Source organism: Carcharhinus amblyrhynchos, chromosome 12, assembly GCF_965287045.1.
Source record: "Carcharhinus amblyrhynchos chromosome 12, sCarAmb.v2.hapA, whole genome shotgun sequence".
In the NCBI taxonomy this organism is placed as follows: domain Eukaryota; kingdom Metazoa; phylum Chordata; class Chondrichthyes; order Carcharhiniformes; family Carcharhinidae; genus Carcharhinus; species Carcharhinus amblyrhynchos.
In genome coordinates, this window is record NC_137335.1 from 23,575,529 (window position 1) to 23,601,315 (window position 25,787).

The following is a 25,787-nucleotide window of genomic DNA, read 5'->3' on the forward strand; positions in this document are numbered from 1 at the left end:
TCCACGAAGTTACTTTGTTATTACAATTAATAGTAAATATAGTAAGAGGATGAAAACCACAGCCATTAATCTACTATTTTCTTTAATTCTACAATTACCTTTGGCAGGTTGATGGGCCACAATAATTTCTTCTTGTGAACTGGCCGTGTTTGTTTTTCATCTGTTTGAGTTGACAGTTTTGAAAGATCTATTCTCAGCAATTCTTTACCAGTTGGTTCAAATGGGCTAACGCCTCTATTAAATAGTAGAAAGAGAAATTATGGAGGAAGGGATAAAACACTTGTACATAGAGTAATTTGCAGAGTGTTTGGAACCCTGATATTGTTGATTAAATGTACACTGCCATTGTGTATCTTTAGTTTGGTGCACTTTCCAGAGGCTTAATCTCATTACTGCTTAGTGCATGCATAATTGAAATAAACAAGGACACTCATGCTTAGGTAATTTTAAGTGTCTGGGGTTTTCAAGACCTATTTGAATTAAATGATCCGAGAACTGACGGTAAATTTACTCAATCAGTTTTCATCAGAAGATAACCAAATTCTCAGGGGTGAGAGGTTAGGTGATGCTATAAGGTTGCAAAGGTTTTATTAGGCTGATGTTTTAAATTCAATTAATTAACTAGTGACCTTTCTGTACTCCTACTCGAAGACCCATCAAAAAAATCATTTTGGTTATGCTCTGGAGAGAAGCTGACTGAACAGTCCAGTTTAACTGCATCTCAGTGAGCTCCTCCATCTTTGAATGCAATCAGTGTTTATGCTGAGTGATAAGATTCGTAATAAAACCTGGAAAGTGCTCCTTTAGGTGATTCAATGTTGTAAAATGTTAGAATCTTTCTTTCTTTTGATCTTCTGACGTCAAACACTGAAATAAAGCAAGCAATCTCATTCTCTATTTTCTAACAGTTCAGATAAGAGTCATTACTTGTTATATTAAAATCAGTAATTTCTAAAATCTAAATACATAGGAACAAAAACAAAATACTCCAAATGCAGAAAATCTAACATAAAAACAGAAAATGTTGGAAATATTTAGTAGGTCAGGCAGGTGGAATAGCCTTTGCTGGGGAAATCTTTGGTGGAGTCCTCATGAACGCCAAAACCCAAAGGACGTGGCCAAAAGAAGTTTAAAAGCCAGAGGAAAGATCCGAGCAGTCTGTCTCTAGCTCTGCTCCAGCCACAGGGTTTGCATCGCACAGACATTCTTAGGAAAAGGAAAGTTAAAGATTTTAATGCAAAGGTGTTTTTCAGTTTCTGTTCTTTATCTGAACTTATGATGAACTCTGCATTTTTCATAAAGGTACTGAGATATCCCCTTAATCCAAAGCTTGTTCCAGGAATGGAATATGCAATTAGATTTACTATCTGTGATGTCATTTCTGAGAAGTAGCGTGGTGACTTGACATTGCTATGGAGGTGAGGGGGCTGTGTCAAGAAAAAAGGCAAAAAGAAGCTAATGGTGGGAAGGGTATTCAAATTCCATTTCATGGTGTGCAGAGTGAAGGCACACACTGCCCAGACCTGAATTTCACCCTTACCGCAAGTGGGATTTTAGGCAAGAGTTGCAGGAACTTGAAGGCTTCCCATCTGCCTCGACTTCACAGCAATTTTACGCAGGAATGGGCAGTGTATTGGACAGGATGTCCACCACTGCTCCAACTGAGGCTCTTAAGTGGCCACTTATTGGCCCCTTAAGGGCCAGTCTTGCCCTGCCTCAATTTTTCAGCTAGTGGGAGGATTTACCTGGCATGTAGGAGGCCCAACAATGAATGGTTGAATGAGCTTAGACCTCAAGTGGGAAGGGGGTTAAAGCCTCTATCAGAAGCCCCCTTCTGACTTTGGGTATTCCACTCTGCTTAAGGTCAGATGGCTTCTTGATGTCCCACTGCCCCCTACTTCTTCCGGACATGCTGATCACCCACTTTGTGCTTCCTGCAATTCCCCTGGCCTTCCCTACCCTCTCTCTCTTGGCACTCCTACCATTTACCTTCCTCTCCTGTTTTGGATGTAGGGCAGAATTTTTGTCTGCCATGGAAATCGTAGCGGGCGGGATATAGACCAGGCAAAGGTCCATTGACCTTGGACAGGATTTTCTGACCTTGGGGGTGAGCATTGCTGGAAAATCCCGCTCTTAGGCTCAGGCATCTTGCTGAAGTTTCTCTTCAGTCCATTACAGCTCTTGTCACTGCCAGGCAATTTAATTGCTTGGGAGCTGTCTAAGGTGGGACTTTCTCCTGAGTGAGCAGTGGATATCCTGCCTGCAGCCAATTGATGCTCATTTAAGCATGAAATGGCTGCGGGGCATTTAGATTCAGCATCAATGCGTGCTTCACTGACTCTTTGGATGACAGGAAGGGAGGGCCCTCCATCAGAAAAATTGAAGCCCTAGTGTTCAGAAGAAGCAAGCAGAGCTCTCCACAAAAAGATTGATCTTCTGTTTGGCAACAAAAAGAACACCCAGAACACTTGGAACTGTTGATGAGACAATGTGCGAGCTAGTGAAAAGGGACTAATACTCAAAAGTTGTGTAAATAGCTCAGGCTGAGCGTTTGGACCAGAGATGACCAGCTCATGAACTGTGTTGTTGGTTGTTCAGTTGAAAAGGATCTCTGGAAAGTGAGGCCATCAAAACTGTGGTGACCTGATGGAGAGAGGATTTGTAGTGCACTTTGTCAGTGTTAATTGTATGCAGGGACCTGGAACGGAGTAAAGCAGCTCAAAGGACAAATCCAGTGAGTAGGGAAAGTGAGAGATCCTGTGTACCAGAGCTAGAGTTTGAGTCTGCATGTGGGACCACATTCATGCTAGGAGTGATGTTGAGATAGTTGAGAGACATATCTTTGTTGTATCAACTATTTAAAGTGAAATTCATCATCTCAATTGAAATACCTTTTGTCTGTTAATGCATGCTTAACTTGATGTTGATTTTGTGTTTGATCATTACAATAAAAGCTTTGGAAAGTGAGACCTAATCCATCAGTTACTTTCTTCAGGGTTGTTTGTCCATTTTTTTTAAGTTATTGATCTCTATGGGGATCATAACAACACATATAGATATTATTCGTCTGTACCACTTAGTCTTATTGCCTGTGCGTGGTAGCTGGTTGTTAGTTAAGTGGATTTTCCAACTATCTGGTGCTGAATTGGACAACATAAATTGATAGCACCCAGCAGAGTGATGTGAAATGGATGCTTGGTTGTTTACACAATAGCATTGGGTAACTTCTTGTGCATGCGATTTTGATGGATACTTGTGAAACATGAAGCTCACCATAATCAAGGCATTTTCAGTAGCAATATGTATAGCTGGTGATGCAATGCTATCAACACCTTCTTCCTCAGTTTCATTCTCCTTCTGTTTGTCTCCCTCCTCCGAAGAGGATCGATGCTTTGCACCTTATTCCTCCTGCAGGTCCACACCTCACTGAATGGCCATATTGCACAGAGCACAGCATACCTCAGCCATTCTGGAGACACTGGCTCACTTGTACTGAAGGACCCCTCCAGACCTGTCAAGGCATCTGAAGCACACCTTCAGAATGCTGGTAGTTTGTTCAATAACACATCTGGTGGTGACAAAAATGAGCCATAGCCAATTTTTATCACAAAAAACCTTCTTCAGAAGAGGAGAGAAGGAAAATTCAAATGGAAATCAGTGAATGCAGCAATCAGTATAATTTAGCTATTTTTAATTTGGTTGAGAAACCACGGGCAGAGTTCTCCCCAAAAAATTCTAAGTGTCAAATCTCCACGAAAACTGGAGCAAATCACGCTGGTTTTTTCATTGGGAGTTCAGAGTAGAATCTCCCACACTCCGTGTACTGGCGAGTGCAACAAGGTGATTCACTTCAGAATGCAGGGGATGGGGCCTATTCCCACCCGGGAGGCCAGCAGGATAGCGCTGAGTGGGCAACTGCGCACGCGCTGATCTGTCAGCGCCGGGATCCGCACATATGCAGTGGCCCTTGTCTGCCGGCCTTCTGATCGCTGGCCAACCCGATCGCTGGTCTCCCATGCATGCCCGGGCCAGCCCCCTCCTGCTGCTCTGATCTCCCTCCACCTCAATTCCCCCCCAACATTTGTAGTCCCAAACCTCCCCCCACTTCCTCCAACAGGCTGCCTCCTCCACTCCAATGCCCGGCCCGGATCACTGGCATCCTTCTCTCTTAATCTCAAAATGCAGAATGGCAGGAGTACCCAACTCCCACCGATCACCCCTATTAGGCCCTGCCCCCTTCAGGCCCCACCTCTATTAGCCCCTGCCCCCTTGGCACGGCTCCATGCCCAATGAGCCGTGCCAAGATGCCTGTGGGCATTGGCACTTTGTCCCTTGGGCAGTGCCAGGGGCTCAGGATGACACTGCCAGGGTGCCATGCCCAGGGGGCACCCCCACCTGACCGTCTGGGGGCCTCAATTACCCCCCTTTACTCCAGCAGCGTTGGTCCGCTAGCTCTCCAAAAGTGAGGAGCTACTGAAAACCTCTCTGGAGTAAACCACTCCTGGTGGGGGGCAGATGCTCGTGGGTCCAGAGACTTCAGTCCTGGGTCTGCTAATTGTATTTAAAATACATGTAAATATTTATTTAAATAATGTATGTGGTTCCCCGCCGATTCTGGCAGGGAGCTGATGCCGCTGGAAATCCAATGCTGGGAGAAGCTATTGGGGCGGGACACCCAGCATGGATCCTGCAGATTGGGTGCCACTGGAATCTCCTGGCCAGCTGCACTTAAAAATGAGCACAGTGGGATGAGAGAATCGCCCCCACGTGTGGTTTATCCACTATTGTTCTGGTGAATTTAATGCTATTAGTAAACACAGCTGCTGATCGCTTCTGGGCCTTTTGGTTAAGATCAAGTGTAGTATCGGTGTGCTGTGTTTGGTTGAAGTCATTAGGTTACATTTCAGCTTCATTTGAAGCATTTTTTAAAAGCAGTAACTCGGTGTTTTGGCTAAGATGCAAATGAGATCAAGCTTTGGAGGAGGAGCTAGTCCTACTCCAATGAGCTTGGATTATGTAGATCAAGCCCAAGACAGGAGGTGAGAGCCCTGTCTTGTTAGCTTGGATCAGGAATGTCTCAACTTGTTGGGATTCTGAATTGGACTTGATTGGATTGAATCAGAATAAAAACAAAAAAAAACTCAGCTGCTGATCACAATAAATTTTACCAAATTAGCACCATAGAACATATGCAAATGGAAATATAAAATGATTGATGGATTTCAATCACTTCACCTTAATATAGGAATAAGATATATGTTATTAGTTATAATGATACCCTAACCTGTGTTTATATTTTACAGGAATTTTACTTCAAATGTGGAAAACATTCAACCTCTGAGAGTGACACTTCAGTGATTTTGAACTTAATTATTCCAAACAGACAAAACATCCCATGTATAATCTGTACTGACACTGTGTAAGTATAATATTCATCTATCTGTTTTTTTGATGATGAAGGATTTTGATAGAGTAAATGAGGAAAAACTGTTTTGACTGAAGAGAGTCAATAACCAGAGGTCTCAGATTTAAGGTTATTGGCAAAAGAACCAGAGGGAAGTTGCCATGACTATTTCTTACAGAGCGAGTTGTTATGATCTTGAATACAATAGTAACTTGTAAGCAAAGTATAAATATCAAAAGGGAAAAAAATGCACTGCAATGGGGAAAAAGCAGGAGCCTGGACTAATTGGATTGCTCTTTTAAAGAATCTGCACTGGAACATTGTGCTGAATAGCCCCCTCCTATTCTATATGATTCTGGTCAGGGGAGCACCACCAATCCCACAGCAAAGTGGGACGCCCTCCCCCACCACTTAAATAACAGGTCACTCACCCCACCGTTGCTCCACAAAATCATGCAGGCATGAGGATGACCCACAGCACTGCCCTTCTCAGATGTCATGTGCTCCCCTCAGCCAACGGTGCACTGACCCTGATACCCTGGCACTGACACCCTGGCCTGGCACCATGTGCCCCAAGTGGGGTCAAAGGAGATAGGTCTGGTGCCCATCTGTCCACTGTTGCTCCCAGGTTGCAGACAAATGATCCCCCAAGGATCCCTGGATGTTAATTGGGCTCAGGCTGGAGCAAGGGGTTGACCTCGCCACTCTACCTTGGGATGGAGGTCTCATGGCTGGACTGCCCCTTCTAAACCTGGCAGACCTGAAGATCACCCTGGCATGGTGAATGCAGCAATTCTGTGATTACCATCTTCAATAAATTATGCTAGACAACTTTGAGAGGGTGCAAAGGGGATTTAACAGAATAGCTCTAGGGATGAGAAAATTTAACTACAAGGTTAGTTTGAAAAAGTTGGGGTTATTCTCCTTGGAGCAAAGAAGGGGTGGGGAGGTGTGATAAAAGGTATTTAAAGTTATGACAAGTTTAAATAAGGTAGTTCCATAAAGGTTGTTCCCAATAACTGATGGGATAAAGACTGGTTATCTCAGAATTAAGGCTTCAGGAAAGAAATAGGGAAGAAGGTAGTGAGGAAAAATATTTTCACAAATGAGTGATAATGACCTCGAACCCATTGCCTACAAGGTGGAAGCAGAGGTATTCGGAACTTGGAGGAAGTGGGATAGGGAATTGAGAGCAATAAACTTGCAGGGCTATGGGAAAGAGCGAGGGAATGGAATTGACTGGATTGCTTGGCGGAGAGCTGGCATGTGTTTGATGGACCAAATGGTCTCTTTTTGTGCTGTAATGCATCTATGACTCTACAAGAGTACTTGTCACTCCTTAATTGGTGCAATGACACTTTGGGTCTTAGTACGATGCTTTATTGAATTAGACAATTACACAGCTTTACTGCAAATACACTCAGATTTGCTGATAAAAGATTTCAAGATTGGCAATGAAAATTATCACACTGTGGAAGAAATATTGGAAGGATGTATTGCATTGTTACTACAAAAAGCAATTTCATTTTGGAAGAAATTCTGCACGTTTTTCATGCGGTGACAATCATTTCAGACTGAGGTTTTACCTTTACCCAGGAAGAGAAAAGAAAGTATTGCATCGCGCTGGCTGTTATGTGCTGATTGAATTGTACTCCTGGTGATACAGATGTGGTCCTAGACATTGGAAGAAAAAATGTTAACTCTGAAAATGACATTGCATCAATCTCTTTGGACTGCAGTATTTGAGAGAAACTAAAATAGTGATGCTGATTCCAGAGAAATCTGTACACTCTGGAGCCTTGCAGCAATTTAAGCTGGATTTACACCAAAACCAAGTTGAATTCTGTCTCTTCACGTGAGTGCAATGGAAGCAAATCATTCTTGCGTTATCGTTTTCAATATAGTAAGTTGCTCCACTGATAATGCAGGAAAACTAGCCTAGCTTTTGTTTTTTGAGTTGTCAAACCAACTAATCTCTTTGATTATCCATTTTGTTTCACCCATTGCCACCCCAAAATGGGCAGAATTCCTTCCCTCCCAACCGCTCCCCTGAATGCACAGTGTGAGTAGCATTTTATCCCAAACATCATTTCTTTGTTGCTTTCATTTTTGTAATTTCTGATTCGAAAACCTGATGATTTCTGCCCAATAAATAAAAAGATGTCAGCTTTTTGAAAGAACCTTAATTGACCTCTTTACAAAATTCAATGGCAAATAGAAATTGAAACCAAGGCCGAAATGAAGGATCTTCAGAAGGATCTAGATAGGCTGGGCGAATGGGCCAGGAACTGGCAAATGGAATTTAATGTTGGCAAGTGCGAGGTGGTCCACTTTGGTAGGAATAATGGTAGGAAGGATTATTACTTACGTGGAGAAAAACTGCAGCAGGCGACGGTGCAGAGGGACCTCGGGGTCCTTGTGCATGAGTCGCAAAAACCCAGCTTGCAGGTGCAGCAGGTGGTCAGGAAGGCGAATGGGATGCTGGCCTTCATAGCGAGGGGGATTGAATATAAAAGTAGGGAGGTCTTGCTGCGGCTGTATAGGGCATTGGTGAGGCTGCAGCTGGAGTACTGTGTGCAGTTTTGGGCGCCGTACTTACGCAAGGATATTTTGGCCTTGGAGGGAGTGCAGAGGAGGTTTACTAGGCTGATGCCGGAGTTGAGGGGGTTGAGCTATGAGGAGAGGCTGAATAAACTAGGCTTGTACTCGTTAGAGTTTAGAAGAATGAGGGGAGATCTCATTGAGACGTATAAGATGATGAATGGGATGGATAGGATAGAGGTGGAGAGACTCTTCCCGCTCAGAAAGGATAGTAGGACTAGGGGGCACAGCCTCAAGATAAAGGGGGGGTGGTTTAGAACGGAGTTGAGGAGGAACTTCTTCACTCAAAGGGTGGTGAATCTCTGGAATTCTTTGCCCGTTGAAGTGGTGGAGGCTGCCTCGCTAAATATTTTTAAGACGCGGGTTGATGGGTTTTTGGTAAGATAGGGGATTAAGGGTTATGGGGAGAGGGCGGGAATGTGGAACTGAGCCACGACAGATCAGCCATGATCTTATTGAATGGCAGGGCAGGCTCGAAGGGCTAGATGGCCTACTCCTGCTCCTATTTCTTATGTTCTATTTCTTATGTTCTTATGAAATATTTAGTGTGACGGGCACTCAACCCATCCGAAGAGTTTGCAGGAAGCACATTCCAACTGAATTCAGCAGTTTTGATGTTGGACACTTTTCTAATGGCATAAGGCAAGACTGTCCTCACTTGGGAGCCATCAGATTGGTCAGCAACTCTCCAGTCTCTCTAGTACAGCACTATAGTGGCTGGAAGAGTCACTGTAAGAAGATGCCTGGAACTAAGTTGTAGTTCCCAGAGGACAAATAAGTGGCAGCGATCCCAGGGCAGGGAGGGTACGAAACTCCTGACAGTCACCCTGGGGTACAAGTAGGATCTCAGGATCACTGGGCCTTAAGGGAAGAGAGCCCCCAGCAAAAAGGGAGCATCTGATGGAGGCACCCAGAAATAACTCCTCAGAGACTGGTGTCCCTTCACCAGATTCCCTTTATTTGTAAACTTGCCTCCACTCCGAAGAGTGCTTCTGATAAAAAGTCAGAATCCGTAATGTCAGTAGACCTGAAACTCCCTGATTGAATAGGCAATTATTACCTCAATCAGGGAGTTCATACTCAAAGAGGCCAACCATATGGGCCTCGTTGAGGTCATTACACACCCCACCTATACTTCCTGCCTTCTGACCTTCCTGGCTAAACTGTAATCCGTCACCTCAGCTTAAAAATTGAACTGGGTAAGAAAAGGCCGCACGGTGGCAAATAAATGGTCACTTAAGGGCCTTAATTGGGGCAAGGGCAGGCATCTGGTTGAGGCCCTGCCACCCCGGCTTGAAATTGCAATTAGGTCAGGGTGGGCAGAATTCCACCCATGCAATTTCACGCTCCATCCAACTCACAGCCTGCTTGGGGTTGGGGGCGTGGACAGAGAATATTCTGTAAAGTGAGATCCAAAAGACCCGCTGTCCTCTCGTGCTGAATTCCTGGATTGTATCAGCATGTGCACCATGTAGTTGAAATCCTCCACCATGATGCAAACATTTCTTGCCATAGGGTGCACATCCTGCACTAAGGTCTGCACTGCAATGTTGGCCTTGGTGGGTTACAGTGACGGCATCATCTCCTTGGATAGGAGACGGGCCTCTTCCATTTGGCTTTGCACTCTGAAGAGGGCTGTTGTCACCCCTTTCTGATACTCCTGACTCTGCCTTTGCAGCTCCAGCAACTGTGGGACAACCAGGCCAAGGGGTACAACATCAACAAGTGGCTCAGCAGAATGCTGGGCTCTGGCATCTCTCCAGTGCTGTTCCCTGGGATGTCCCTGCTCCTACATGCTGTGAATCTTCAGCTGTGAGGTGCTCACTAGTGAGTGACCTAGAAGCCTACCTGTTTATTGAATCCACTGAGGTGTGTGTATCTGTGCTGGGGTGCCAGGTGCGAGTGGCAGCTTTTTCCATGCTCATCCTGATTGCTTGTCTCCAGGCACAAAGTGGATTTCCAATGCATCGACTCTGATCCCAGTCAACTTGAAGTCCCACTTGCAGACACTGCAGATATCGGTGACCTTTAGTTCTCGTGGAAGCTTGCATTGAAGCATGTCTTCGGGAATGTGGTCATTGACCAAGCCAGTAGAGTCATTGCTGACTCAGGAGGACAAATATTCTGAACTCTGTCTTGTCAGGAGATGTCTGACAACACCAGGTTTAAGTCCAACCGATTTATTTGATAGTAAACTCACTAGCTTTCGAGGTTACCCCCTTCGTCAGGTGATATCCAACGCCGGCATATCCACATCTTGTCAGGAGATATGCATTGCTTGCCTGAGACAGTGGAGGTATTGTTCTGCTGCTTTTCTTATCTTGCAAAAGTTTTCCGTGCCTGGCAGCTTGAAGGAAGGTCTGAGAACACAAGTATAGAAATCATGGATCTTTGTATTTTTGGTAGTTTTGTGTTGGTGCACACTTGACTTCTCAACTTGAACATCACAGATGTGACTTTGGCAATCCTAGTGCTGATTTTAGCATCAACGAACAGGTTGCTGGTAATTGCTGATCTAAGATACGTAAAGACGCAGAGCTTGTCTCTTAAGGCTTGGTTCAATTCCCAGCTTGGGTCACTGTTAATGTGGAGTTGCACATTCTCCCCCTGTCTGTGTGGGTTTCTTCTGGGTGGTCCGGTTTCTTCCCACACTCCAGGTATGTGAGGGTTAGGTTTACTGATTTCAACTTTTCTGCTCTTTGGCCATTCACAACTTCTATTCTCTATGGATTGCCATGAGCAGCCTTTCCCCTTGGTTTTGTGGCTATGACTCATCTTTCATTCCCTCGCCCTACAGTATAAATATTTCCCACTTTTATGCCTTTAAGTTTTGACAAAGGGTCAACTGGACTTGAAGTGTCATCTCTTTTCTCTCCTTTCAGATGCTGCCTGTCCTGCTGAGATTTTCCAGCATTTTCTCTTTTGGTTTCAGATTCCAGCATCTACAGTAATTTGCTTTTATCATGCAGCTCTGAAATTTCCTTAGATTTCTTTTTATGTTCTTCTTTTTCAGCATAAACATATCAATCAGATGCAAGGAATGATGTAATAATAATGTGGGTTTCTTATTGAAAATAAGACTCTTTACGGATGATGTACTGGGACCTAAGTGAAATACATCAATCTATACCTTGTTGCTTGCAGGCTGTCTACATATCATGGGACTAATATATATAATACTAATCCTACTGAGGTGTGTAATGATTGACAGTAGTTTAGTACATGCTGCTTAAAGTTATATGCACATCATAGCACAACATTTCTAAGGTGGCTGTCCTCCAAAATGGTGCCATCCTTTTGCTACAGAGACCTGTAACATATGATTAGAGTGAGATCATTCTACACACCACCATCTTTCACATCAATCAAATACACAGTTTTAAAAGGTAAATGGTAGCCACCCATTCAAGTCAGAAGGAATGTATAGTGCACATCTGAATGGATATTGCCTGTTTGCATTATTATCCCAAGACAACCGACCCACAGTAGTTGCAAAATGTGGAAAAGTATCCCTTTTCCAGCATTGATATCTTACTTTGGGCATGAAAGAATGATTTTAAAAGTGGATTATCTCTTCTCAGATTAAGCTTCAAACTAATTGCCCTCATCATTCTAAATTCAACAGTTATTCATGATGCATTTTCCTCATACTGCAGCAAACATCTCTGTGGAGTTGAAATTTATTTACTGGTTGGCAAAAGAACCTCTAATAAATGACAAATGTTTTGAATAAATTAACTTAGTGGTATCTCTTATGGTTTCCCCAAAGGTTTTTCCATGTTAAATTGTTGAAATTTTAATGGTTTGCACATAGTCATTGTAGCTTGGCTGTAAATATTAAATCATGATTACCCAGAAGCTTTGGTCTCTTGCGTGCACTCACTTCATTGTTTTCTCTGGCTGCAGCTGGTATCCTTACCTTGTGGGGCTGGTATCAATGACAAAGTCTGTTTGAGACTTTGTGTATTTTAATCAAGCCGAATAAAATTTGCTGTTGTGTATTACATGCAGAAAACAGCTAGGCTGTGCCCTACTTATGAATATGAATGCCTCCCTGCTGTTCATAATATTAGTGTGACTTTAGTGTACTTTTAAGTGCACTTTTTTAAAAAGTTTTTTTTTAAATCATGATCTCTGTAGTTCTCACAGTTTCAGTGTTTCTCTGCTCACAGTCTTAGATGAGGTCATTATGGAACCAACTTGTCTGGAGATGTCCTTTTAATGCTGCTTAAATGTTTATTTTTACTGGGATGTTTGTGACTCTGCATCACAGGGAGAAAAAAGTTGTTGGCAGGTCAGGTGACAGGACTTTGAGGTTTGATTTTCAGTTATGAGCCTTAGGTGTGAGTTTTAGAAGGGACAGTAAGTTGAAAAGAAGTATTTTTTCTCTATCCCTGTTGTTTTGGAAATTCTGCTGCTGATCTGAAAACAAAGTCTTGCCTTTCTGAATGGGGAAATGTGCTGTTGGTGATTTGCCTAGAATCCCTGGTGTTTTGGGAAGCTGTTCTGACTTCAAACTGTTCTGAGTCTATCCAGAGAACTGCAGACTTTATCCAAAGGACTCAATTCCAATAAAATATGAGCATTAGTCTCTGCAGTATTAAACCTGTTTGAAGGATCTTGTTTATAGGATTGGTTTGATTGGGACAACTCCTATATTTGTGAAAGGTTATACATTATCATGGGTGTTTTAGTGTTGTTTGTAATTAGTAGAAATTATTGCAAATATTAAACTAGGCTTGTACTCGTTAGAGTTTTGAAGAATGAGGGGAGATCTCATTGAGACGTATAAGATGATGAATGGGATGGATAGGATAGAGGTGAAGAGACTCTTCCCGCTCAGAAAGGACAGTAGGACTAGGGGGCACAGCCTCAAGATAAAGGGGGGGCGGTTTAGAACGGAGTTGAGGAAGAACTTCTTCACTCAAAGGGTGGTGAATCTCTGGAATTCTCTGCCCGTTGAAGTGGTGGAGGCTACCTCGCTAAATATTTTTAAGACACGGGTTGATGGGTTTTTGATAAGAGAGGGGATTAAGGGTTATGGGGAGAGGGCGGGAATGTGGAACTGAGCCATGACAGATCAGCCATGATCTTATTGAATGGCGGGGCAGGCTCGAAGGGCTAGATGGCCTACTCCTGCTCCTATTTCTTATGTTCTTATACATGTTAACTATATTCTTAAATAAACTTTGTTCAATAAAAGCTTCCTAGTGGGTCATTTGAATCATATCTGAAGTGAAACCTATCATGCTTATCTAGCTAAATTCAAGATAAAAAAACTTATGATCCAGGCAGGCTCCCTAAAACACTTGAGTCTCTGACCTGAACTATAATATTGGCAACATTAGGTCAAAGTGACAGAGTTTATGAATTGGTTTGATGCAAGAGAGTGTTTGAGAGTACATTTCAAAATGCACAACTGGTGCTGCCCTTTTTTTGGAATCCTGGCAAAGCCTTAATTATGAGATGAATTAGGTCATAGAGGCCATAGAGGTTTACAGCATGGAAACAGGCCCATTGGCCCAACTTGTCAATGCGGTCCTTTTTTTTAAAACCCCTCAGCTAATCCCAATTGCTTGCATTTGGCCCATATCCCTCTATATCCATAGTACCCATGTAACTATCTAAATGTTTTTTAAAAGATAAAATTTTACTTCTACCTCTGGCAGCTTGTTCCAGACACTCACCACCTGTGTGTGAAAAAATTGCCCCTCTGGACACTTTTGTATCTCTCCCCTCTCACCTTAAACCTATGCCCTCTAGTTTTAGACTTCCCTACATTTGGGAAAATATATTGACTATCGACCTTGTCTATGCCCCTCATTATTTTATAGACTTCTATAAGGTCACCCCTCAGCCTCCTACGCTCCAGAGAAAAAAGTCCCAGTCTATTCAGCCTCTCTTCATAACTCAATCCATCAAGTCCCAGTAGCATCCTAGTAAATCTTTTCTGCACTCTTTCTAGTTTAATAATATCCTTTCTATTATAGGGTGACCAGAGTTGCACATAGTATTCCAAGTGTGGCCTTATCAATGTCTTGTACAACTTCAACAAGACCTCCCAACTCCTGTATTCAATGTTCTGACCGATGAATGCCTTCTTCACCACTCTGTCCACCTGTGACTCCACTTTCAAGAAGCTATGAACATGTATCCCTAGATCTCTTTGTTTTGTAACTCTCCCCAACACTCTACCATTAACTGAGTAAGTCCTGCCCTGGTTCAATCTACCAAAATGCATTACCTCGCATTTATCTAAATTAAACTCCATCTGCCATTCATCAGCCAACTGGCCCAATTGATCAAGATCCTGCTGCAATTAGAGATAACCTTCCTCACTGTCCACCATGCCATCAATCTTGATGTCATCTGCAATTACTAGAATTCAAAACATAAAATCAAAAACAAAATGCTGCAGATGTGAAAAATCTAGAATGAATAAAACAAGGCCTGAGTGGGATTGTTATAAAAGGCTTGGGTAGTACTGCTGTGGTTGCTGGCTCAATAGGCCAAATGGTTTCCTTCTGCACTATAGGGATTCTATGATTCTGTTCTGGGCAGCACAGTAGCACAGTTAGCACTGCTGTCTCACATCACCAGAGACCTGAGTTCAATTCCGGCCTTGGGTGACTGTATATGTGGAGTTTGCACATTTTTCCCGGGTGCTCCAGTTTCCTCCCACAGTCCAAAGATTTTCAGGTTAGGTCGATTGGCCATGCTAAATTGCCCCTTTAGTGTCAGGGGCATCAGCAGGATGAGTACGTGGGGTCATGGAGAAAGGACCTGGGTGGGATTGTTGCTGGTGCAGGCTCAATGGGCCAAATTACCTCCTTCTGCACTGACCTGGTTCTATGACTTCATGTTTGGCATACATGTGAAGTTGGCAGACCCAGGAGCAATAAAGAATCTGTTCTTGGGTGAAATTGTGTTCTCAATGCAATTTCACACTGGCTGGCCAATTAAGGCCTGACCAGCGTGAAACACATCTTCCGATTGGCTTGACAGAGGGAGCAGGGAACAAGTTAGGCCAATAGTATATCCCCAGGACTTCAATTAAACTTGTAATGAAGAAGCAGGTAGATCTACAGCATGGAAACAAATTGGTGTTAATACTGTGACCTTGTGGGCATGAACTGATGCTACTATTGTTGCAACGTATTTGTAAATAGTAGCTCTGAAATATGCCTTGAAAATCTACAGGTCCTGCCCAGCATCTGCTACTAAGCCAACTAAACTTTATGGCATCAGTGAGGGAGCTGTGGTAGGGTAAGTGGGGAAAGAGTTGAAGGGGTTCCTTACACTAGTGAAGAAAGATAAAATATGAAGAAGCATTTCTCCAGCATCTTTCATGATTTCAGGACTTCCCAGGGTGCCACACGCATGGGCGTGAACGAACACATACACATATACACACACACATGCATGCATCTGTGCATGCACACATACCCACATCCACACCCACACACACATACACAAAGATGTAGCACTCTGTCAGGACTGCGCTGGGACTGTAAGCCCACATGCTCAACTCTTTGGAGAATAACCTACTGAATTCCAGGGAGTAGAATGCACCAATGTAGAGCATTCTGCTAGGGTACCTTTGCCATCTAGGGTACCTCTGGTCTACCTACTATTGCAGGAGCTCTGGAGCATAAGTAGAATGTGTCAACTACATTCAAATGTTATTTCCTCCATGACAAAATTCATAATTGCTTCAAAACTAGCTCAGTGGTCATCCACATTTAAAACCAGCGTTAACCAACAGGATTTTAAATTCTTCAGAAGCAGTTTCAGACTTCAAAACTATGCTCTCTGGTGCTGCTGCTATAGTCCCATGTGAGGAGTGCCTTCAAATGATTGCTATTATCAACTTCTGGTTCACTGACTCTGCCCCCTCTGTCTCTGGACACCCTACCTTCTGATTGTCAATTAGGCATGCTGTCCTCCCTTCCTGCAGATCGCTGACTAGCTTCCTGTCAGGTGACTGTTAAGTGGCTGATAGACGCATTATCAGGTGTCTTTCAAAGGCGGGGATAAAGTCAAGTTTATTTATTTGACACAAGTAAGGCTTACATTAACATTGCAATGAAGTTAATGTGAAATTCCCCTAGCCGCCACAGTCCGGCATTTGTTCGGGTCAATGCACCTAACCAGGACATCTTTCAGAATGTGGGAGGAAACTGGAACTCCCGGAGGAAACCCACGCAGACATGGGGATATCATGCAAATTCCACGCAGACAGTGACCCAAGCCAGGAATCGAACCTGGCTCCCTGACTCTGTGCAACAGCAGTGCTAACCACTGTGCTATCATACCTTACCATACTGTAGGGGTTAGTGATCCAGCCCCAGGTCTTGAGCACAAGACACTTCCATAAGACCAATAAGACATAGGAGCAGAATTAGGCCACTCAGCCCATCAAGTCTGCTCTGCCATTCAATCATGGTTGATTTTTTTTAATCCCCATTTTCCTGCCTTTTCCCCATTTCCCTGATTCCCTTATTAATCAAGAACTTATCTATCTCTGTCTTAAAGACACTCAATGACCTGGCCTCCACAGCCTTCTGCAGCAAAGGGTTCCACAGATTCACCACTCTCTGGCTGAGAAATTCTTCCTTTGTTTTAAAGGATCGTCCCTTTAGCCCGAGATTGTGCTCTCTGGTTCTAGTTTTTCCTACCAGTGGAAACATCCACTCCACTCTATCCGGGCCTCACAGTATTCTGTAAGTTTCAATAAGATCTCCCCTCATCCTTCTAAACTCCAACGAGTCCTCAAACGTTCCTCATATGACAAGGTCGTCATTCCGGGGATCATTCTTGTGAACCTCCTCTGGACCCTTTCCAAGGCCAGCACATCCTTCCTTAAATACGGAGCCCAAAACTGCTCACAAAACTCCAAATGGAGTCTGACCAGAGCCTTATACAGCCTCAGAAGTAGATCCCTGCTCTTGTATTCTAGCCTTCTCAACATGAATGCTAACATTGCATCTGCTTTCCTAACTGCCGATTGAGCCTGCACATTAACCTTAAGAGAATCTTGAACAATGATTCCAAAGTCCCTTTGTGTTTCTGATTTCCTAAGCATTTTTCCATTTAGAAAAGCATCTATGCCTCCATTTCTCCTACCAAAGTGTATAACCTCTCACTTTTCCACATTATATTCCATCTGCCATTTCTTTGCCCACAGTCCTAACCTGTCCAAATCCTTCTGCAGCTCCCCTGATTCCTCAATATTACCTGTCCCTCTACATATCCTTGTATAATCTGCAAACTTAGCAATAGTGCCTTTAGTTCCTTCCTCCAAATTATTAATGTATAATATATATGTATAATCCACTGTATTATTGAGAGAGTGCTGCACTGTTGGAGGTGCTGTCTTTTAGATGAAACATTACACTGAGGCTCCATCTTGCCTGCTGGCATGGATGTAAATTTCCAATGACACAATTTTAAAAAAGAGCTGGGGAGTTTTCCATAGTATCCTGTTATCCCTCAATCAGTATCATAAAAAACAGATTATCTGGTCATTATTACATTGCTACCTGGGGGAGATTGCTTATGCAATTTGGCTGCCACATCTCCACATTACAATGGTGATATACTTCAAATAATGCTTAATTGGCTGTTAAGTGCTGGAGATACCCGGTAGTTGTAGAAAGAAATATATCATCCAAGATATAAACTATTTATTTTGACAAGACATTAGGAATTATTTACTCAGGACAAGCCAAAGGAATCCTGTAAATTTATAGGGGGTGATTCTCCCAGTCCACTGTACTGCTCTGGCAGTGCAGTGGACCAGGAGATATCAGTGAAGGCCATTTAGTGAGTTCCTCACTGGGTGCCATGGCCTACACCTGTCATCAGGGCTCAGATTTCCGGCATCATCAGCTCCACGCCTGATTCCATTTAAATGTTGATTTCCATTTCATTAGTGGGCCCAGGAATGAAGTCCCACGGCCCATTACTGTCTCCCCATTCCCCTGCCAGGCATGGTTCACTCCGGCGAGGCAGTTTACAGTAACTCCAAACTACTGGTGAGTGTGCTGCCAGACTCCGCTTGAGTGAAGGGAGACCATGGAGGCTCCGCAGGAGGGTAAGGGGGTTGTTCCCGGTCATTGCCAGCCTGGCAATGCCAGCCTTGCCCCGGTAGTGCCCAAGGGCAAAGTAGCAATGCCTAAGGGGCATTCCAGCACGGATTATAGTGACTACCCACTTTTGGGGAACTAGTGGCCCAGCCCTGCTAGAGTGAAGGGGGCAATCAGAGCCCCAAGTGGGTAGGGCAATGGGGGGGTGCCCTCTGGGCATTGGTGCCCTGGCAGTCCCAGCCTGTGTCCTCAGGCACTGCCCAAGGGACAAAGTTTTAATGCCCAGGGGGCACCTTGGCATTGTCATTGGGGCATGGGGCCTATGGGGTAAGGGCCTGATGGGGCTTGGTTGGAGTGGGAGATCTGGCTGCCACTCTGTAGTTGGGATCGATGGGGGAAGGAGAGACCAGCGATCGGCACCAGGCATTGGGGAGTGCCTAGGGGGCTAGGCTGGGGCGGGCCTATGTGGAGGAGATCAGTAGGGGTGTGGGCTCCTGCTGCTACTCTACACTTGGGATCGGTGGCAGAGGGAGCTAACAGGCTAAATGGGGCTGGCCATTGGGGATGGGGGGCTGGTTCAGGGGCATCGGGACTGCTAGGATCGGGGAAATTGGGACTGGTGGTATGGGGGGCTGGGAGGGTAGGGGGTGAGGAGCACAGGGAGGCTTCCAGGAGGCCAGCAATCAGGTGATAGGGGGTGGGTTCCCATGTTCAGCGATGGGGAGTTGCTGTGCTGTCTAGCAATCAGGAGACCAGCAGTGCAACCTCTGCTCTGACAGATCAGCGCGTGTGCAGTGGCCCGCTCAGTGCTATGCTACTGGCCTCTCCAGCAGGAATAGGCCCTGCCCACAGATTTTCATTGTGAATCTCACTAGGGCACTCTGCAGTGCTCAGAGTGCAGAAGAATCATTTTGAAAATCCCACTTAAAAAAGAGCAAAAGTTACTCTCATTTTTATGAAAATTTGTTACTTAAAATTTTTTTGGGAGAATCCTGGCCATAATTTGAAAGAAACAACTAACCAGAGTCCATAATGCTACTGGCAGTATATGAGTCACAAGCACCTTGGCCGCAATTCTCCCATCCCGCTGTGGTAGTTTTTTAGAGCAACAGGCCAGGAGATTCTCGTGTCAGCCAATTCGCATGCTTCGCACATGTGTTCCCGCTGTGATAGTGTCTCCCAGCGCCTGATTTCCGGTGGCATTATCTCTATGCCGGAAATTGGCAGGGAGGCGTGGAAATCATTTAAATAGATATTTGAACCTTTTTTAAAATGATTTTTCAGAGCCCGCTAGCAGCACCCCCCACCCCACCCACACCCCCTCCAACAGAATGGTTCACTCCAGCAGGGATTATAGTGGATCCCCACTTTCAGGGAACTAGTGGCCCAACCCTGCTAGAGTAAAGGGGGCAATTAGAGCCCCTAGCAGGTAGGGCAATGCAGGGGGTGCCCTCTGGGCATTGGTGCCCTGGCAATCCCAGCCTGTGTCCTCAGGCACTGCCCAAGGGACAAAGTTTTAATGCCCAGGGGGCACCTGGCATTGTCATTGGGGCATGGGGCCTATGGGGTAAGGGCCTGATGGGGCTTGGTTGGAGTGGGAGATCTGGCTGCCACTCTGTAGTTGGGATCGATGGGGGAAGGAGAGACCAGCGATCGGCACCAGGCATTGGGGAGTGCCTAGGGGGCTAGGCTGGGGCGGGCCTATGTGGAGGAGATCAGTAGGGGTGTGGGCTCCTGCTGCTACTCTACACTTGGGATCGGTGGCAGAGGGAGCTAACAGGCTAAATGGGGCTGGCCATTGGGGATGGGGGGCTGGTTCAGGGGCATCGGGACTGCTAGGATCGGGGAAATTGGGACTGGTGGTATGGGGGGCTGGGAGGGTGGGGGGTGAGGAGCACAGGGAGGCTTCCAGGAGGCCAGCGATCAGGTGATAGGGGGTGGGTTCCCATGTTCAGCGATGGGGAGTTGCTGTGCTGTCTAGCAATCAGGAGACCAGCAGTGCAACCTCTGCTCTGACAGATCAGCGTGTGTGCAGTGGCCCGCTCAGTGCTATGCTACTGGCCTCTCCAGCAGGAATAGGCCCTGCCCACAGATTTTCATTGTGAATCTCACTAGGGCACTCTGCAGTGCTCAGAGTGCAGAAGAATCATTTTGAAAATCCCACTTAAAAAAGAGCAAAAGTTACTCTCGTTTTTATGAAAATTTGTTACTTAAAATTTTTTTGGGAGAATCCTGGCCATAATTTGAAAGAAACAACTAACCAAAGTCCATAATGCTACTGGCAGTATATGAGTCACAAGCACCTTGGCCGCAATTCTCCCATCCCGCTGTGGTAGTTTTTTAGAGCAACAGGCCAGGAGATTCTCGTGTCAGCCAATTCGCATGCTTCGCACATGTGTTCCCGCTGTGATAGTGTCTCCCAGCGTCTGATTTCCGGTGGCATTATCTCTATGCCGGAAATTGGCAGGGAGGCGTGGAAATCATTTAAATAGATATTTGAACCTTTTTTAAAATGATTTTTCAGAGCCCGCTAGCAGCACCCCCCACCCCACCCACACCCCCTCCACCAGAGTGGTTCACTCCAGCAGGGATTATAGTGGATCCCCACTTTCAGGGAACTAGTGGCCCAACCCTGCTAGAGTAAAGGGGGCAATTAGAGCCCCTAGCGGGTAGGGCAATGCAGGGGGTGCCCTCTGGGCATTGGTGCCCTGGCAATCCCAGCCTGTGTCCTCAGGCACTGCCCAAGGGACAAAGTTTTAATGCCCAGGGGGCACCTTGGCATTGCCCATGGAGCATGGGGCCTATGGGGATAGGGCCTGATGGGGCTTGGTGGGGTGATTGGTTGGAGTGGGAGGTCCCGCTGCCACTCTGTAGTCGGGATCGATGGGGGAAGGAGAAACCAGAGATCAGGGCAGGCTGGGGTGCGGATGTCGGGAGTCAGCCTGCTGGGGTCGGGGATATACAGAATGTTCAGCACTGTGAGGATCATTGGCTCTGCGGAGGGGGGTAACTGTCGGGGAGGGCGGGGAATGGAGATCGGGGTCGGTTGGGAGGGGTGAGTTCGGGGCTAGCCCAGGAATGGCAAGGGGCCAGCAATCGGGTCATGGAGGGGGGTGGAAGGACCGACAATGCGGGGATCGCGAAGCTAGCCGGCAGTCAAGCTGGCCATCTATCAGGAGGCTGGTAGTGCGGGGTCATTGCACATGTGCCAATCTCATTGCTGACAGATCAGCACATGCACAGTGGCTTCAGTACTATGCTGCCAACCTCCCAGGCAGGACTAGACTCTACCCACAGCTTTATAATGGTATACACACTATTGACCTCTGCACTGCACAAAATGTGGGAGTTCTTCTCTGAACTCCCACTGAAAAAACTAATGTGAATTACTCCAGTTTTCACACAAATTTGACACTTAGAATTTTTTTGGGAGAATTTTGGCCCTTATCTTTGTCAAGCTGCCTTAAAAAAGAGAAAAATACAACAATTGATATGGAAAACATGATACAATCTTCTTCTATTATCTCTTATCATTTCCTATTTTCTCCACTCCTCTCCGAGGACACTGACACATGATAACATAAAGACAATAAGAATTAGGAACAGGAGTAGGCCATCTGGCCCCTCGAGCCTGCTCCGCCATTCAATAAGATCATGGCTGATCTTTTTGTGGACTCAGCTCCATTTACCCACCCACTCACCTTAACCCTTAATTTCTTTACTGTTCAAAAATTTATTGATCTTTGCCTTAAAAACGTTCAATGAGGTAGCCTCAAATGCTTCATCGGGCAGGGAATTCCACAGATTCACAACCCTTTGTGTGAAGAAGTTTCTCCTCAACTCAGTCCTAAAATCTGCTTCTCCTTATTTTGTGGCTATGCCCCCTAGTTCTAGTTTCACCCGCCAGTGAAAACAACTTGCCCGCTTCTATCTTATCTATTCCCTTCATAATTGTTTATGTTTTTATAAGATCTCCCCTCATTCTTCTGAATTCCATGAGTGTAACCCCAGTCTGCTCAGTGTCTCCTCATAAGCCAACCCTCCCAACTCCAGAATCAACCTAGTGAATCTTTTCTACACCCCCTCCAGTGCCAGTATATTCTTTCTCAATAAGGAGACCAAAACTGTACACAGTACTCCAGGCTGGATGGGCTAGATTTTGAGGTTCCCCTGCTCAGGCAAATGATAAGGAATAATTTATGATCCTGCTCCTGCTGTGGTCTCTGTCATCTTTCCCTGGGTAATTCACTATTGGCCCGAAGATCTCCAGCCTACGGAGACAATTGGAGTCTGGCAATCAAAATGGATCTGGCCTATTACCAGCAATTTCAGGCTTTCTACCATGCTCTACATTTATTTAGTTGGCTGGAGTCATTTTACTCAGCCCAGTTGCCCTCCATGATGTAAATGGCTAGAAGACAAATGGCAGCACAGACTATTGACCTTGGGGACAAGGCTCATCAGAAGCCAAGCTAGACCTGTGCACACATGTCCTGCTGCAAGAATGCTGATTGACTGTCCACTGACCAAACCTTTGATTATCAATAACAACCAAATCAGAAAAGCGGGATTCAAAGCTGAGAATGCCCACGTCTGTCATTGGAGAAGCCATAAGCAAAAGCCCAGTAAAAACGAGAACTGTTCTTTAATTATCTTACTTCCATCAATTGGGCACCAATGGAAAACTACATCATTGGAATTCTCCTCATGGAGGAGAAAGGTTGGCTACCCAAATGGCACTTTCATCAGCACGAAAGAGGATGACTGAAAATTTCAGGTTATTTCATGAACAAATTTCCCAGAGCTTGTATTGCTTTCCTCTTAAAAATTCAGTTGGCTCTGGTAAAATATTATGATAAAAAGTCTGACAACACCAGGTTTCAGTCCAACCGATTTATTTGATAGTAAATTCACTAGCTTTTGGGTTAGCCCCTTCGTCAGGTGAATGGAGAGTTCTGGCCTCAGACAGAGCATATAAAGCACAGACAGTTTACAGATTGCTGATTAGAATGCGAATCTTTACACCTAACCTGCTGTTCAAGTCTTAAAGTGGCTAACAATTTGTGTGGAAGGAGCACTGATCACAGGTTAAAGAGATGTGTATTGTCTCCAGACAGTATAGTGAGTGAGGTTTTGCAAACCCAGGCAAGTCACGGGGGTTACAGATAGTGCGACGTGAACCCAAGATCCCTGTTGAGACCGTCCTCATGTGTGCAGAACTTGGCTATCAGTCTCTGCTCAGCGACTCTGTGCTGTCATGTGTCGCGAAGGCCGCCTTGGAGAATGCTTACCCGAAGGTCAGAGGCTGAATGCCCGTGACCACTGAAGTGTTCGCCAACAGGAAGGGAACAGTCTTGCCTGGTGATTGTCGAGCGATGTTCATTCATCCGTTGTCGTAGCGTCTGCATGGTCTCCCCAACGTACCATGCTTTGGGACATCCTTTCCTGCAACGTATCAGGTAGACAATGTTGGCCGAGTTGCCAGAGTATTTATTGTGTACCTGGTAGATGGTATTCTCACGTGTGATGATGGCATCCATGTCGATGATCCAGCATGTCTTGCAGAGGTTGCTGTGGCAGGGTTGTGTGGTATTGTGGTCACTGTTCTCCTGAAGGCTGGGTAGTTTGCTGCGAACAATGGTCTGTTTGAGGTTGCGTGGTTGTCTGAAGGCAAGAAGTGGGGGTGTGGGGATGGCCCTGGCGAGATGTTCGTCTTCATCAATGATATGTTGATCTCTCCAAAGAAGATGTCATAGCTTCTCCGCTCCAGGGAAGTACTGGACGACGAAGGGTACTCTGTCCACTGTGTCCTGTGTTTGTCTTCTGAGGAGATCAGTGCGGTTTTTCACTGTGGCGCATCGGAAGATGCATCTGCAAGACATGCCGGATCATCGACATGGATGCCATCTTCACACATGAGAATACCATCTACCAGGTACACAATAAATACTCTTGCAACTCGGCCAACATTGTCTACCTGATACGTTGCAGGAAAGGATGTCCCAAAGCATGGTACATTGGGGAGACCATGCAGACGCTATGACAATGGATGAATGAACATTGCTCGACAATCACCAGGCAAGACTGTTCCCTTCCTGTTGGCGAACACTTCAGTGGTCATGGGCATTCAGCCTCTGACCTTCAGGTAAGCATTCTCCAAGGCGGCCTTCATGACACAGGACAGCGCAGAGTCGCTGAGCAGAGACTGATAGCCAAGTTCCGCACACGAGGTCGGTCTCAACAGGGATCTTGGGTTCATGTCGCACTATCTGTAACCCCCATGACTTGCTTGGGTTTGCAAAATCTCACTCACTGTACTGTCTGGAAACAATACACATCTCTTTAACCTGTGATCAGTGCTCCTTCCACACACATTGTTAGCCACTTTAAGACTTGAACAGCAGGTTAGGTGTAAAGATTCACATTCTAATCAGTAATCTGTAAACTGTCTGTGCTTTATATGCTCTGTCTGAGGCCAGAACTCTCCATTCACCTGACGAAGGGGCTAACCCGAAAGCTAGTGAATTTACTATCAAATAAATCGGTTGGACTGAAACTTGGTGTTGTCAGACTTTTTACTGTGTTTACCCTAGTCCAACACCGGCACATCCACATCAAAAATATTATGATGACAGGAGTCTCATTTTTAATATCCAAGCTAAAACACAAATCCACAGTAATTCCACAGATAATTTCTAACATTTAAGGGCTGAGCTCCTTTCCTTTAAAAGTTGAGGCCAGGAAGAGATAAAAATGATTTTAGACCTTTAGTTTTTGTAAGCATGAGAAGCAAGACTTAAGCATGGCTTAATGGACTTTAATCATGTTTGAATGGCAAGGTACCAGGAGAATACATCTTTTTAGTAAACCTTTACAAATTTGATTTTATCTGATGTAATCTAAAATAGCGACAAATTTCCTTGTCCTTGACTTGAAGAATGTGATATATAATGTGCTTTTGCTGATGGCAGGCTGTAGTAAATAAAATACAGGGAAAGGAGGCTGCACATTTATGTGATAGGGTGCGATTTGTGAGATAGGTATGTTTAAGGTAAGGTCTGAGCAACTGGAAGCTTCATATCAGTTTACTGCCCGCTTCCTCTCTATACTCATTCTTGAAGTAATTCTTTAAGTGCTTTATATTTCTTGAACTAAAGCAGACAACCAATTACTGTCAATGCTACTCTTGCGCTATCTAGTGTAAGGTAAGCAAGTCTTTTCAAGCAGCCAATAGTCCTGTTTTCTTTCTTTCCTTGTGGAAACTATCATCTCTTCACTTGGAATTTGCCTGAGAATAAGAACTTGCCATTTAGGTAACTCTACATATTGTGATCATTTTCTGCTGTTGATATAGTTTATGTTCCTGTAGAATGTTTAAAGTTTTTTTTTCCACAGGGAGCTGTTATGTCTGGAAGGAATACAGCTCAGATGCTGGGAAGACAAGATAATTACACTTTTTAGCCACATAGGGTGGAATTCTCCCCAAAAAATTCTAAGCATCAAATTCACATGAAAACTGTTTTTTTCAATGGGAGTTCATACAAGAATCTTCCACACTCTGTGCATGACAGAGACCACCAGCATGAATATCATTCAATTTCAGGGGCAGAGCCTATTCCTGCTGAAGAGGCTGAAATTAGACTGCAGGGTGGGCCACTCCGCATGTGCAGTGGCCCTGTACCAACAGACCTTCT

General features: G+C 44.9%; 1 protein-coding gene across 1 annotated transcript in view; it reads left to right on the forward strand.

Annotated features, from left to right (window-relative positions):
* prkn (parkin RBR E3 ubiquitin protein ligase) overlaps window positions 1-25,787 on the forward strand; it is a 1,024,997-nt gene that overhangs the window by 584,301 nt on the left and 414,909 nt on the right. Inside the window, exon 6 of the mRNA XM_080200221.1 lies at window positions 5,304-5,419. Within this exon, the coding sequence (XP_080056347.1) occupies window positions 5,304-5,419 (116 nt within the window). The remainder of the gene's footprint in view (window positions 1-5,303; window positions 5,420-25,787) is intronic.